Genomic DNA, 15455 nt, shown 5'->3' on the forward strand with positions numbered 1-15455 from the left:
GAGGCAAAGCTAATTTTGTTTACTAATATGAGAAGATTTGGCCCTTTCAGAAGAAGGAAGTTATTTGAATGTGTGCCAAAAAAAAATGTTTTCCATTTTCCTTTGTTGAACACTCAATGGGAGTTATTCTCATTACCTCCCCTTCATTATTGCATTTGAATAAAACAGACAAGCCAGTCTTGAGGATGATAAATGACTAATGAATTTTAATTGGCACTTTAGCTCATAAAATATAAACAGTCACTGAATTCATCCAGAAAATTGTTAGAATGGAAATGCTAAAAATTGCAGAGTGTACATAAAGAGCAGTTGGAAGATCTGGTTTCCTTCCATTCCCCAGGGGAATCCTACAGCTAAAATTCCTAACTGATATAGAGAAGAATTTGTTAAAAATTTTTTTTTTAAAGGGTCAGAAATGTGGAGAAGAGGAAAGTTAAAACGTGCAAAATTGAAACACTTCCTCTATTCAAATGTTCTGGTTAGTGGTGTGTTCTTTGTTTTCATGAATACATGAGTATTGCTCTAATGACTGTGGGGGAAAAGAAGACAAATTAGGTTTAGATTCTTATGTGATACACTGGCTACCATGAAAGAAAATGCTCCTTTTTAAAATAAGCAAATTATACTTGATTATGTGTGTGAGTATCATTAACGGATGAACAGAGAGAATCTCTGCCCTGAGGAACTGGTTATGGTTCTATAACTTTTGCAAACCAATAAAGCTTTTGTTTCCAGGGAGGTTTAAAAACAAGACTCACTCTGGATCTCTGCGGGTGGCTTCTAGAACATTTGTCTCATGACATTTTTCATCATCTTTTGGTTCTGGGTGACCTCAAAGGATGTTGGCCACTTTGAAAGCCACAGAAGAGTCTTTCTTTGATGCAGTATGTCCACTTCTATAAACTTTCCTAAATAATAGACCAGATGTATTTATGCTCACAAGGTTTAATTGGGAGAATATTCACTGTAGGTTTGCTGGTAATAACCAAAATAGGCAACAAAAGGAGTTTACCTACATAGTGGGGCAATCATCTAATGGGCCACCACAGTGTATGGACAGCATGCAGAATGCCAGCCTGCCAAGATAAGAGGTCAGAAGAACACAGCCTGGCACCCAGGAGGAAGCATTCTCAGAGCTGGGGAACGGGTGGTCAAACAGCGCTTCTTTGTCTAAACTTCTTTTTTAAAACTTTATTTATTTATTTATTTATTTATTTATTTATTTATTTATTTATTTATTTTCAGTTACAGTTGACATTCAATATTATTTTATATTCATTTCAGGTGTATAGCACAGTGGTTAGACAAGTATATAATTTATGCAGTGATCCCTCTGATTAGTCTAGTACCGACCAGGCACTATACATAGTTGTTGCCATATTATTGATTATATTCTCTATGCTGTACTTTACGTCCCCATGACTATTCTTTTATTCTTTTTTTTTTTCCCATGACTATTCTGTAATTAAATTTGTGTTTCTTAATCCCATCAACTTTTTTATCTTGCCGCTCCCCCAAGCCCACTCTCCTCAGGCAACCATCAGTTTGTTCTTTGTATCTATGAATCTGTTACTATTTTGTTTGTTTGTTTGTTTTATCCTTTAGATTCCACATGTAAGTGAGATCCTATGGTATTTGTCTTTCTCAGTTTGACATATTTCACTCAGCATCATACGCTCTAGGTCCATCCATGTTGTTGCAAATGGTAAAATTTCATTCTTTTTTTATGGCCGAGTAATATTCCATTGTATACATGTACCACATCTTCTTTATCTAAACATCTATTGATGGGCACTTGGGTTGCTTTCATATCTTGGCTATACTATAAATAGTGCTGCAATGAACATAGGGGTGCATATATCTTTTCAAATTCGTGTTTGGGATTTCTTCAGATAAATTACCCAGAAGTGGAATTGCTAGGTCATAACGTAGTTCTTTCTCAATGAAAGTAAAAGTGTGGAAGACACAGTCTGCAAAGCCTGCTACTTACCTCTATTCTTTCATTCTTTCTTAGGAAAAGAAACCTGATTTTATTCTGCCCAATGGGTCCAGGTTAAAAACAAACAGCTGTTTCTTCAGTTAGGGTTGGCAAATGAACTGCAAGTAAAAATTAATGGGTGGGAGTTCTAGGAATGCCAATTAGGAGGAGGACAGAATAGCGGCATGGTCCCCTCTTGTCCTCCCTCCTCTCTTCCTTCCTGTGCACTAGAACTTGGGCATAGTCTCAGAAGTTGTAGCAGCTATCTTGACCCAAAAGTTGTCCTTACCTTGAGCTGACCCTGTCAAAATGTATTAGTCTTAGCTCTTTTCAACTGATAACATTTTCCTCATAAACTACATGTGAAACATTATTTTCATTAAAGTTTATTGGGGTGACCATGGTCAGTAAAGCTACACAGGTTTCAGGTGTACAACTCTGCAACACATCATCCATACATCGCACTGTGTGTCTACCACCCAGAGTCAGTTCTCCTTCCATCATCATAACTTGATCCTGTTTCACCCTCATTTACCACCCCCTCCCCGCTTACCCTCTGGTAACCACTAAACTATTGTCTGTGTCTATGAGTGTTTGTTTCTTTGTTTGTCTTGTTCCTTTGTTGCTTTCAGTTTTATATCCCACATATCAGTGAAATCATATGATTCTTGACTTTTTCTGTGTGAATAGAGTAGAAATAAAGAGAAGTCTGAGTCCTCAGTGATAAGGAAACATATAATGAGTGCTGACCACATACCTCCAGAATTCTTTACATGAGATAAAAATAAATGCTTATAAACTTAAGCCATCATTATCTGGAGTTTATGTACATGTGGTTGTATCTAAGTCTAACTGTTCTACCGACTAAATAAATAAAAGACCAAGTGTTCAAAAGAACAAATCAAAATGTTCTTCAAAGAATCACTCAAGGCTACTGGATGATAAGTAGGAAACTGTTCTCAGGAGGTGGGTCATGATGGAAAATGATATTTAATGAAGGATGTTAGTATTGCCTTACCCAGGAATAACTGTTAGCCCTTATTTTCCTCCCTCAGAGTAGCCAGGTAGAATATCTCTGAATTTAGTTTTCCAAATATTTGTGTCACTGATGACGTCAGTTGAATCTTATAATTTAAGAGTAAGTGTATATGAAAAAGTGTGGTGTCCTTCAAAGCAACACTTGAGAGCCAAAGACATATCTGGGTGAAATACATTGTCCTGAATAAAAGAGCAAGTCAGTTGAGGGAGGCAAAGAACCTCAAGTCTTTGGGTGAAATTTCACTCTTCAGCAAGTTGACGTGAAAGATTTTAAATTAATCATTTCATTCATTTTATTTCAATGAATGAAACACTACCAAGGTAGCATGAACAGCCAGCATTTATTGAATAATTACTCTGTGTCTCACTCTGTGTGAGGCACTTCAGAGATCTCTCATTTAATCTTCTCCACAAGTCTGACAGGTGTCCCCACTTTTGGGATTAGGAAACTGATCTTCAGAGAAATTAAGTCACTTTCCAAAGTCACAGAGCTAGCAAGTAGAATTGCTGAGATTTAAACCTAAGTCTGAATAACCTAAAACATTGAAAAGGCAAAATGGTCATTCAAAAAGGTGAGTTTGTAGAAGTTTCCGTGTATTATTTTTGATCCACAGATGGGAATCTGTACATTCAGTGGACCCACTTAAGTTATACACGGATTTTCAATCCCATGTTGTTCAAAGGTCAACTGTATTTTAAGCAGTGATTTTGTACAGGAGTAGATAGAAGAATAGCTACTTCGAAAAGATCATACTCCCTTCAGAGTATTGATTAAAATAGAAAACTATAAATGTTGCCAGATAGAGCCCTTTCCAAAATTTGGAGCCAATAAATTTTGTTTGCCTTATAAAAACTCCAAATGCTTACCCAAAGGATTTGAAGTAGAAAAGTTTGAAATGGGTGAAATTTGTTCTCAGTGACATTGGCCACTTCCCCATCCTTTACCATCTATTGCCCCCAGGACGCTTCTCTTTCTATGAGCTCTCAGAAATTCATTCACATCAGGAACCGATGAACAAAGCGAGATGTGTGGTAATTGTTCAGAATATTTTCACTTTTTTAGCATGTGTCAAAGAAGTGGTTCTCCAGTGACAGACGTTTCAGCTAAAGTCACTGGTTTGAGAGGCATTGGGATGGGGCAGGAAGACTTCCGGGGTGCTGTCCTGCACGCGTAGTTGTCTGCTGGAGAGGCAATCCTGGTGCTCACTGCGGTGGCTGGAAATCCAGCCAACTGGTCCGCTCCAAATATTTTCAACTGCATCATAGCACTTTCAAACATCCTTTGAGATTTATATTTTGCTCTTATATTCTCCTGCCACTAGTCACTTTTATACTCTAGCTGGTCAATCCAACTTTTTTATTCAACACATTGGCACTAGAATCTCACTGTTGCTCCATCTGACCAGGTTTTCATTATCTGGAGGTGGTTCCGTGTGCCCATGGATTACTCACCGACCTATTGGCCCCTTGGGGAGGTACATCCTCTAATTATTAGAAGCTCAGAATTGGAAGAAAGACTGCCTGGGCTTGAATTTCTGGTCTACCGCTCACTGCATGAGCCTTAATTTCCATGTCTGTGAAAAGGGGATTGCGGCAGGGCTAGGTGGTAGGACTATTGCCAGGATTAAATGATATAATCTACATAAAACGTTTAGCACAGACGCTATTCCGTGATAAGCATTTAGTCAAGTTAGCTTCCAGCATTGTGGCCTCGTCTGCTAATGACTTTCCCCGCCACTGCATGTAAACCCCTAGTCCACTGGACACACTGAATTTCACCATCTCTGCAGTATTCACCTGAGAACTTCTTGCTTCGTGAACTTCTTCCTTCCAGCTCTTTTGTTCAGGTGTTCTCACTAATGCCACCTTAAGACTCTGTGGAGCCCTCTCATTCCTGGCCTCCCTCCACTGTCTCTATATTTTTTCTGACCTGTGCTGCTTTCTTTGCTTTCTTTAGCCACGGTCTCTGTGGTCCAACCCTCTCAATAAGTTCAATGTTCTTGCTTTACTGTGTTCCCATGTTCTTAGCAAAACCTGGTCATGGATTAATTTAAGTATCTGTTTTCTTTCTACACATTGGGGCTCCACACAAAAGGTGATGGTAGCGTGAATGAAGCTTGCAAGACAAAGGGTGAGCTCAAGGCGAAATGTGAACATTTTAGCAAGGCATATGAAGCTCCACTCTTTTCTTGCTATTACCTTTCATCGAAAACCTTCAGCCCTCTTTCTGTCCCACCCATTCTCAATCATGTGTGGCCCTCTGATGCACCTAATTCTTTCCCTTTCTTATGAGTGTTTGTGTCCCTCCAAACTCCACATGTTGAAGCCCTAATCCCCTGTGTGACTGTATTTGAAGATAGGGCCTTTATGGAAATGAGGTCACAAGGGTGGAGCCCTGATCTGACAAGACTAGTGTCCCAGTGAGAAGACACACCATAGTGCTTTCTTTCTCTCTCTCTCCACGTGCAGGCACTTAGGAAAGGCCATGTGAGGACGTATGAAAAAGCTGTCATCTGCAGGCCAGGATGAAAGCTCTTACCGAAACCTGACCATCCTGGCATCCTGATGGCAGCCTTCCAGCCTCCAGCACTGTGAGAAATACATTTCTATTGTTTAAGCCACCCAGTCAGTCTCTGGTATTTTGTTCAGGCAGACTAAGCAGACTAAGACACCCCCTCCTTGATGCTAAGAGAAAAACACCTATAAAATGACAGTCATATTGATGCAAATACATTGGCATAGCAGAGACACGTCAATGATAACAATTTAGTCCTGCTGTGGTTAAGGCACCAGCCTCTGTTTTAATATCCCCCTCACAGGAACAGTGTCTTGTCCGTATTCTTTCCCCCTCATACAGAGAAGCCCAATGCAGAGAAGTCTTCTGGTGGCAGAATTTTAGTGAGAAGCAGATATGAGTATGTGCTGCTCTTGACTTTTCTCCTTATCTAAGTGATCGTCTGAAAATCATGACAACTTCAGATTACATGGGTTGGACTTGATGTCATTAGAAAAATTTTTTTCATGTTTTTATTCTCATTGTTTTTGTTCCTGAGGCATATATTGGTTCAAATATTTTTTTTCAATTATAATAGCAGAATCTGGAGAAGAAAGCCCTAACATAGCAACTTCTTTAAAGATAAGGAATTTTGAAACTTTGTCAAACCTGTGACTTGTCTAAACCATTGTCAATGTTAAGCTCCCTACCTCCCTGCCCTCATTCTCCCTAACCCCAACCCAAACGCTTAATACTCCACTCATATATTGAAGGTGGTGTTCAGACTTTAGGGATGGGCTAGAATTTTAAAATGACGCAAGATATCCAAATTCTGATTTAAAAAAATGTATACACCAGCAGTTGTAAACCAGTGGCGCTTAGGCCAATTCTGTTTTACAGGTGTAGATTGTTAGATCAGCATGGCCTTTGACAAAAGTTGAGTTTGAATGCGTTTAGGCAGGACGTGCATTCTCCATGTCCCCTCAGTCTCCGTCTTAGCCTGTCTCTTCCCCAGGTTCCTTTGCACATTTATGTTATCTGCTCAACTCCTGACGGCATTTGAGAATGCAACCCCTCCTCTATGTTGAGGTGATGTGTTTTGTAGATAAACTTTTACTGAAACAAACTACATAAAGGGCACTAATCATAAATATATGATTTGGTGAATTATCACAAAGGGAACACATCCCTGTAACTATGATCCAACTCAATAAATAGAACATTACTAGTACCAGAAGTCCTAGCTTCATTCCCCACCTCCCACCTCCCAAAGCAAACACTAAGATAAAACCTGTCCTAAGATAAATAGACATTTATTGGGGAGCAAACGTCGAAAAGTGATGATAAGACACAAGACTGGAGCAAGGTAAATTGAGAAGTTTCTTGTGGTAGCTGAAAGCTTTGCAAATATATAATATTTAATTTTAAGATATTTGCTTTTCTATGATGCAGTCTCCTTTGGTTGCTGGGAACATTTGGTAAAGTCTTTTAAACCTAGAAATTCAGGTTTCTGTGGATGATTTTAAAGAAAATAAACAGGAGCAGAGTATCTTGTTAGGGTCAGCATGGAATAACGAAACAAACTACAAACTCACGAGGGCAGGTGAGATGCCCATGAGAGACAGCTAGAATCCAGTGGCATTAGAGAGCAAGAACCAGAAATGATGAGGAAGAATGTTTGTCCAGAAGAGTTGAAGAAATCTTAGGGAAGACTATAACATGGGACAGGGAATGCAAATCAAATTTGCATGAATCTCAGAGAATAGTATCCCTAGTGATACCCGAGTAACTTTTCTGGACTACTCTACTCGTTTACTAAAAGATCTGTGATCATGGCAAAATGGAAATGGAGGGCGTGTTAATATCTTAAATCAGAAGTTAGTTCACTCTTAGACCCTTGGCAAAGCTTACCTCTCCAAGAATTCTTCACTCTAAATACTCCTGATCTGACCCCTTGAGTTTTTCCAAGAGGGAATTAACAAATAAGAAACAGACTATGTAGAACATTCACGAAAAATTAAGTCCAGGTTAATACAACAGACTATGGATTTGAATAGAACATACAACTTTTCTCTTTGACAATGGACGGTGACATTTCAATTATTCCTTTATTGGTTGATTTTGACAGTACTTTAAATTCCAAGGTGATATCCTTGCCACCTCTAAATTCTCACCCTCTAAAAGCACAGTTGGCTGTATAGACTATCAGTCACAACATGGTAATTGAGAAGATATAATGAAAGTAAGTTATTATACCCTTATCCAGGGATTTTGCATCTCAGTATTTGCTGGATATTCCCAATTACCTTTCATAAGAATGAAAAATGGGGATTCCGTTTGAAAGAAAGATCGAAGGGATTTCCTCCCATCACATCACAAGTCCCACTTTTGTGACTCAGGCTCCTCTTACCACCTCTACTTCTTAGCAGTGCTTTGTGTTTCACCCTGGTCACTGTATCCCAGCTCAAGCAGATGGGTTGCTATTCTTTGCTGGGGTTGGGGAGGGTTGTCAGCAACACATGGCTGAGGTTCTCTTGTAAGTTACAGTGTTGTATTTTTCATATATTGTGGCTCAAGACTAAATTCCCAAGAACACTCTACATTCCCAAGAACACTCCACTGCTGTTACTGCCATAAAGGATAACCTGATAAGGTTGAAATGTACCAAACAGCCTTTTCTGACAGTCATCTATCATTGCTCCTTGGTTGCACTCAACCATTTAGTTTTTTTTTTGTTTGCATTTTCTGTACAATCTGATTCAAATTAAACTCACATGACAGCCACCATATTTCCAGAGCTCAGGACTCCACGCCTGTCTCAGGCTGAACCCTCTGGGAATCCCATCTGCCCACTACTTTCTCTGGCCTGTGGAATGGGACTGGCTCCTTTGTTACATTTTCCTCTTGAACATGAAACCTACCAGTTTGAATTTAACCCATCTCTGTGGGGGTCTTTCTTTCACAAATCATATTTTAGCATGAGACTATTTCACCATTCCTTCTCCAGGTGTGATGCATGCACACTTCCACTGCACTGGCCATTCCCCAAATCCCCATTTAAGTATCCTAATCCCAGTTATTATCTTATATCCTTATACCACGCACAGCAGCGGTACTTCATGTCACTTATATTTCAAAAGCAATGCCGATAGACTTAAATCCACAAAGTACATGAGTCTTCACATTTATTATTAAATAGAGATAACCCTGGTCCATTTTCTGGGATCTATTCTTTAAAGTCATAATATGGAATGACATGGTAATACCACATTAGTGAGCTATGGTGCATAGGGAGAGTGGAACCCTGTAGAACACTTTGGTGGCTCTGCTATTGGTATTTTCAAATCTGTTGTATAGTGTGCTATTTTTATAATGGACTCTTATGGATGTTTAAATGTTAAGTGTGCTGGAAGAAACATTCAAATATGGGGTTTATGTCCCTATAGAAGTTACTCTCAGACTTGCCAATGTCGTTTGGACAGATAGCCTGCCATTTCCAGCGGTACAGTCATTGAAAGTGAGAAACCCTAGGAAGTTTGCACACAGCTCATTCCCTTCTCAGCTGCACAGTTACTTACCTGTAATGGCCAGTTGAGTCACAAAGAAGGTCATTCTCGATTTCCTCTTCCTCCTCCACATGGAGAACAGCACAATGGAGTTTCCAACAACGGTGAAAACAAAGAGGACCCACAGAGTTATCAACTGCTCAGTCTGTGAGAAACAAAGCAACAGAAAGCCGGTGTGCTGTGAGGACCAGGGTACTTGACAGCATGCAAGCTTCAGGCTTCGGGGCTGGAATGGCTCCCTCCCGGCCTCACATCCCCACCTGCCAAGGCTCTGCTTTCAAGAGACCAAAGACACGTGGTCCTTATTTACACCGATAGCAGTGGAAATTGATGCAACTTAAAAAAAAAATCTATTTGGAAATATATGTCAAGAGACCAAAAAAGTATATATTCTTTGGCCAAGTAATTTTAAGTCTACGGGAAAGAATTCAAGCTGTGAAAAAGAACACTGTAATCGCAAAGATGTGTATATTTATTGTGAGAAGAAATTGGCAATTGTTTAGAGATAAGGAGAGTTAAGTAAATAAGACACTTCAATTCAGTGAACTATTATGTAGCTATTAACAATGACAGCCATGAAAATTATGTAGCAACCTTTAAAGTGCTTATAATGTTAAGTGGAGAAACATGATGAAATGATATATTGGGTATGATTACAACTGCAAAATTATACATGTAGGAAAAAGACTGAAGTACATTAACATGTTAATAGTGGTTATTTTAGGGTAGTGTGATGATAGGTTATTTTACTTTTTCGTTTGACAGAATTTTATAATATAGTAATATTCAAGTTCCACTGAATAATGTATAATTAGTAAAAACGGAAATAAAGCAAGACTGCTACTCATTTAAAATGTCAAATCCTTCATAATGTTCCCCACAATTCCTTCAAATGGAGCTTTTTGTCTGTTTAAAGTCGGTAGTCCAGAAGAAGCAGAGGCCCAGGGCCCTGAGGGAGACTGGACAGAGCGACAAGGCAGGTCCAGCGTGCTTATGTCACCTTCCACTAGGAGAACAGTCTTTGCTCAGGCCACATGCTTTTCCTCTGGTCCTTTTCTGACGAGGGATGGCATTATTCTGGGTGATTTATTTCTCTAGCAGTCTAGATATGGGTGGCATCCAGAAAGCATCAGGAATGGAAACTAATGATTATGAAAAGGACTATTCTGATTGGAGTGAGGAAACGAGTTTTCCTGAGAGAATGCTGTCCTTTGAGAAAGATGGACAATTGTGCTTTCAGGAGCAGATATAACAGGGAGCGCTTTTGATGTATCAGGTTGATGTTCTCCATTCAGTAGCTGGTGTCGGTGGTGCCATATTAAATAAGTGCTTTGAACTTGGACAACCTACCTTTTGAAACTGAAGAGCAACCTGGGGAACCCTGTATGAAACTAGGTGGATTGGAAGTCTCTGTTAGCAGAGGTCTGAAGGACTGTGATGCTGATGGATGGTCCAGCTGAGGGCCAGGGTGGGGATGAGGCATCTACGTCCCCACTATGGTCCTAATATGGTGTGCTGTCAGGGAAGATGATGGCACCCTGGGGTATGTATGGTTCAAGAAAAGAGGAACGAACTGGTTGAGTGGCAGGTATGGGCATGCCAAGTCCTTTCAAGCCCTGCTGAGGTGCAAATGAGAGATTTTTGAAGATTTTCTCCTGTTTCTTTCAGTGACTCTGTTTCCTAGGAAGAAATGTTTTGATATTTTAAATCAATTTCTTTTTTCTGAATTACAGAACACTGTATCACGTCCAGCAAATTTTCTCAGCCTGCATAGTGGTGTCTGTGTGTATGTGTGGGGGGGGTTATTTCCATACTTGTCCAGTACCAATTCGATCTCTGTTGAACTCTTTTAGCCTCAGAGGAAGAAGCCAGGGAAAGTTAGGATGCTGTGATGTTCTTCAGATAGAGAAATCCAGACCTCCATGGTGAGTGGGGCAAAGTGTTGTCTAGGAGCAGACAAAGAAGGAGGTCTGCTTCTCTGCTGGTGACAGTAGGTTACCAGGAAGGTAGTGGATACAGGGCTGTTTTTCTGATGGAGACTGTCTTCTCCAGCACCACCCAGGGCCCTGCCCAGCTGCCCTCATCCCTTTAGCTGGGAGAAAGCAGTTGGCCTCCTCTGTGAGGTCTGCAGCATTTGGTGAACTTCCAACAGAAATCTGCTCGCTGGAGATGTGCTCCGGCCTCAGCCGCTGGACTCTACGCAGTGGAATCCCCCTGGGGCCAACCTCCCCTCCACCGATTCTCGAGGGAGATTCTTAATTCATCTTAAAACTTACTTTACGGTACATGAGTCTGTCTGCCCTGCCCTCTGAACTCCTTCCCTACTCTACATCTGACAGAGATTCCTCCAATTCCCCAGGAGGTGGGTGTCAACCTCACCTATTTTTTAGTCACACAGAATTTTTTCCAGTAAAATTACACTCTGAAGGCCTTTGGGATGAGGATTGGAAAGAGGAGGTCAATTGGTCAAGTGAACTCAGGTAATTTTGAACTAGAAGTCAACGTTTATTCCAGATTACAGTATTCCTCCTGTTCCCCTTCTCTCACATCACTAACTACCTGTGGTAAGTTTTGTTAGGCTACATTTCCAGAAAAGCAACACCGAAACAGATCAATGGTTTATTTTTCGCGTGGCACGTTGGTGATTATGCTGCTGGAACCAAAATTAAGATTTCCAGAAATTCAGTTTCTCTCTAACGGAGGAGCCGTCAGGCTCCAAGTAGACATGGAATTCTTCATCTTTGTATCGCGCAATCCTGATGCAGGCACCCTATCTCCTCAGAGTAGGTTTGGGGCTCACATCTGCTCTGCTGGGAGCATAGAGTGAGAAACATTGCAAATCAGATTACCCTGGGAGAGGTAGCAGGAATTGGAAGTTGGGCCTCAGGAGGGCTGGAGCAGTCAGGGCTGAGCCTTTTGTTAGCAGCTGGCGATAACTCTGCTTTGGGCTGGCCGACCCAAGGCACCTGTAAACAGATCAGTTCTTCTTGGAATTAGATGACATCGATGGGGCAGGCTGAGCAAGTCCTGTGAAATCCGCCGTCTCCTCTCACTTTGGAATTCTCTGTTGGAAGGCAATCTCATCTTACCTCATAGGCTTCAGGCAATTTCTACATGGAGGAAGTCCCCCTACTCTTGCTCTCTGGAGTCTTCCTAAGAGCCATGTTTATTTATTTGTTTTTTCTGTTAATTCATTCAACATCAATTAATGGCCTACAGTGTAAAGACGTTGGCACTACAAGGGAGAATAAAACAAGTGGATTGTGTAAATTGTCCTCAGCCGAGTTTAGATTCTGTTTCATCAAGTAGGGAGGGTCATTAAGTGTGAAAACACTCAGTTGTCAGTGTTTCTCCTTTATTCGTAGCATTCTTACCCAGATACGCACATACACATAAGCACACACAAATCTCAGGGTGATGTGAGGATTTGGAGAATCATGGTAATGGGAATTGGGGACACAAGTTCAGGGGCATCTGAGTATCACCGTCAGGTGAGTGGTTCAGTGGGAAAGTGGGTAGGCTTTGACAGCAGCCTAACTTGGGATCAGCACGTTTGCTACTTGCTCATGTGATAGCATTGCTAAGTGATAACCTCTTTGAGCCTATTTTCTCATTTATACAAATGAAAATAAGAATAAAATCTGCCTCAGGATACTTGCGATGAATAGACAGCATGAAGACAATGGAGATTTCTAGTTCAGTGTCTGAAGCATAGTCTACATAACAATACAAACTGGTCTATCGCCTTCCCCCGTTTCATGGGCTGCATGTGGGTTTGAGAAGTGATTTATAAATAACTCATGACCTTTGAAGAATGATACTTGAATTCACCCTGTTCATCCTATTTTCAGTTCCAGTCTATTGGAATTTCACCTGAGCCTAACAGGCATTGCACCTCTACCCCCTACACCCAGGTACCGGATGGTGTCCCAACACCATTGTCAGAACTGTTGCAGAATATAGTTGAGGAGTAAATGCCCCCTAGTGGTCACGTGAGGCAAAATTCCATCTAGATGCTCAATACTGAGTAGAAGAGGTGAAATTTGCAATTTTTCAGTGACTAAAGACTAGAGTGTTTTCCACTCAGTTCCGTGGTTGCAGGCTCATGGCTAATTGGTTTTCCACTTCAAGTTACTGAGACCATGCAGTGACTTCAGGTCTCTTGAGATCGGAAAATTCCCACCTGGGACTTAGAGGGATGAATCGAAGTGTTCCCCTTGGTGATGCTGGTGCTGCCACAGGACTGTTACCTGAGGTTTGACTCCAGGGGATACACTTCCAGGGCCAAAAGGATATCCCTGAGGGCAGGCATTAGGTTTGGGTCAGCATTCTAGGCTGGCATTCTGTCTTCCCTTAGAAGGTGCTTTATAAATATCTGGTGGGTGAATATATGGTTGATTACAAGTGCAGGGGCACATGTAAGGATCATAGAAAAGGTTATTTGATATGAGAATTATCTCAGGAAGTACAGGACATTTAGTTGGGTGACTCTAGTTGAAACTGGATATGTCAGACTTGCCTGGAGAGGAAGATATGATTTATCCAAACCCATGGAATAACGATCCTCTTTTCCAGTGCAGTTCTGGAAACTGGAAGAAAAAAATGCCTAAAGGATCTTGAACAATTGTAGGGTGAGTGGGAACTAACATTATCTGAGTGACTCACATTAATCTAGCACCTGACTGACTCAGTTTGTACTGTCTAGTACGTGATGGATTGTCATGTGCCAAGCATTGTTTGAGACGTTTTCCTTATTGCTCACTTCATTATCACAACCTGACCAAAAAGATGTCACTGTCCTCAGCCTTACAGGTAAGAAATGGGGCTCAGAGAAGCTACTAATCTGGAATTCCTGGCTCGTATGTGGTGCAACTGGGGTTTGAGCATAGCTTTGCTTGACTGTAAAGTCCATGCCCTCATTACTGCAGCGGTTTACTGCTCCAATTTGGGGCCGGAGACAGTGAAGTTGCCTCATTTACTTTCCATTTTCAAGTGGGAAACAGACCTTCATTTTCCTTCTGACCCAAAACTTGTCTGAAGCTGGGTTTTTGGAGCCCGGTCAGTTTCATGACTGTTTCCGCCAGGACTAAACATAAGGTCAGTGCTCTCAATATGTGGCTGAATGGGTGGACATTGGAGCAATGTGCGTCCACATGACAGTAATCATAAATGTCACACAAGATACAGCTGCACCATCTGGCCCCGGGAGCACAGAGAATTCTGTACCCTTTACATTTTCATGGTTCATTTTAAGATTATTGTTATTTCTGTGATGTTGAAGGTGAACATCTCAAATACAGCAAAGAGCAAATATATCTTCCTTCCCAACAGAGGAAATGAAGTCTCAGAAAGGTTATAATTCAGCCTCAGTTCACAGTGAGCAGTCAAAGAAACTCTGCTGTCCTGTCACTGAGACCTGGGCGCCACCTATCAGTCATAGCACCCAGTCTCCGAGGCTGCTCAAAGCCTCATTAATTTGTGTGGGTGAGTTAGAAATATCAAAAGCAAAGATCTTCAAATGTCTAATTCCATTGAAGGTGAATCACCATGTAACACAAGGAGCAGAAAATTTAAAGTGAGACAGGTTCAGGAACAGAGAGCAAAGCTTTGGATTCCTTAATTAGACTTGGGGATGAGATACGGTCCCAGGCTCTGGAGACCCCTGGGTAGGAACCATGTCCAAACAGCTGGGAACCTCTCATTCAGGGGTTGGTCCCAACTTCTCTCTGTGTCTCGCCCCACCTGCTGCTTCAGAAACACTGCCAGGTGGTAACAACAAGTAACAGTCTACCAGGAGGCAGGGACGTAGGACTGGGCTTGCTCAGGAGGCTCACCTCGGCCTCTGCCCCACCTCCTCCTGATGATGCCCCTTTGGAAAACCTACAATTTTACCACCCTTTCTGGTAACTCTTTTCTAACTCTTTTACCTAGAGCTATTGGAATTCCATCTTGGATTACCCAAGATAGGCTTTGTTTCTAATATTCAATTATGAAAACATATAACAAGGCTTTTAATTAATTACTATTACAAAAAATAAAATAATGATATCAAGCTACACATAAGAGTGGATGTTAATTGAAGTTTTATATTTTTGTAAAGCTTTTTATATCATTGCAGGTATCCAGAAGGGGGATGTAGGTTGCATTCTCTGACTAGGTGCTGGTGGGACGAACTGACAGGGGGCCTCCTGTGGGAGGAATAGTGAATGTGAATGGGAGGGGAGGTGCTGTCACAGCCTGGGTCTGTTGAGGTGGACGGCAGGGCTGTGGACCAAGGTAGTTCTAGATAGTTGTGGGTTAAGTGTCATTCTGTGAATTCTCACGTAGTACATTAGAGGAGGGAGGCATTTATCCTGAGGGGAGAACCTTGGCACATGTA

The 15455-nt window shown here is 41.2% G+C and overlaps 1 protein-coding gene across 2 annotated transcripts in view; it reads right to left on the reverse strand.

The window, feature by feature from the left end:
- NPSR1 (neuropeptide S receptor 1) overlaps positions 1-15455 on the reverse strand; it is a 104407-nt gene that overhangs the window by 78722 nt on the left and 10230 nt on the right. For both annotated transcript variants that reach the window (XM_081080135.1, XM_081080134.1), the window contains exon 2: positions 9089-9221. In XM_081080135.1, the coding sequence (XP_080936261.1) occupies positions 9089-9221 (133 nt within the window). The remainder of the gene's footprint in view (positions 1-9088; positions 9222-15455) is intronic.

Source organism: Rhinolophus hipposideros, assembly GCF_964194185.1.
Source record: "Rhinolophus hipposideros genome assembly, chromosome: 18".
NCBI classification, from domain to species: domain Eukaryota; kingdom Metazoa; phylum Chordata; class Mammalia; order Chiroptera; family Rhinolophidae; genus Rhinolophus; species Rhinolophus hipposideros.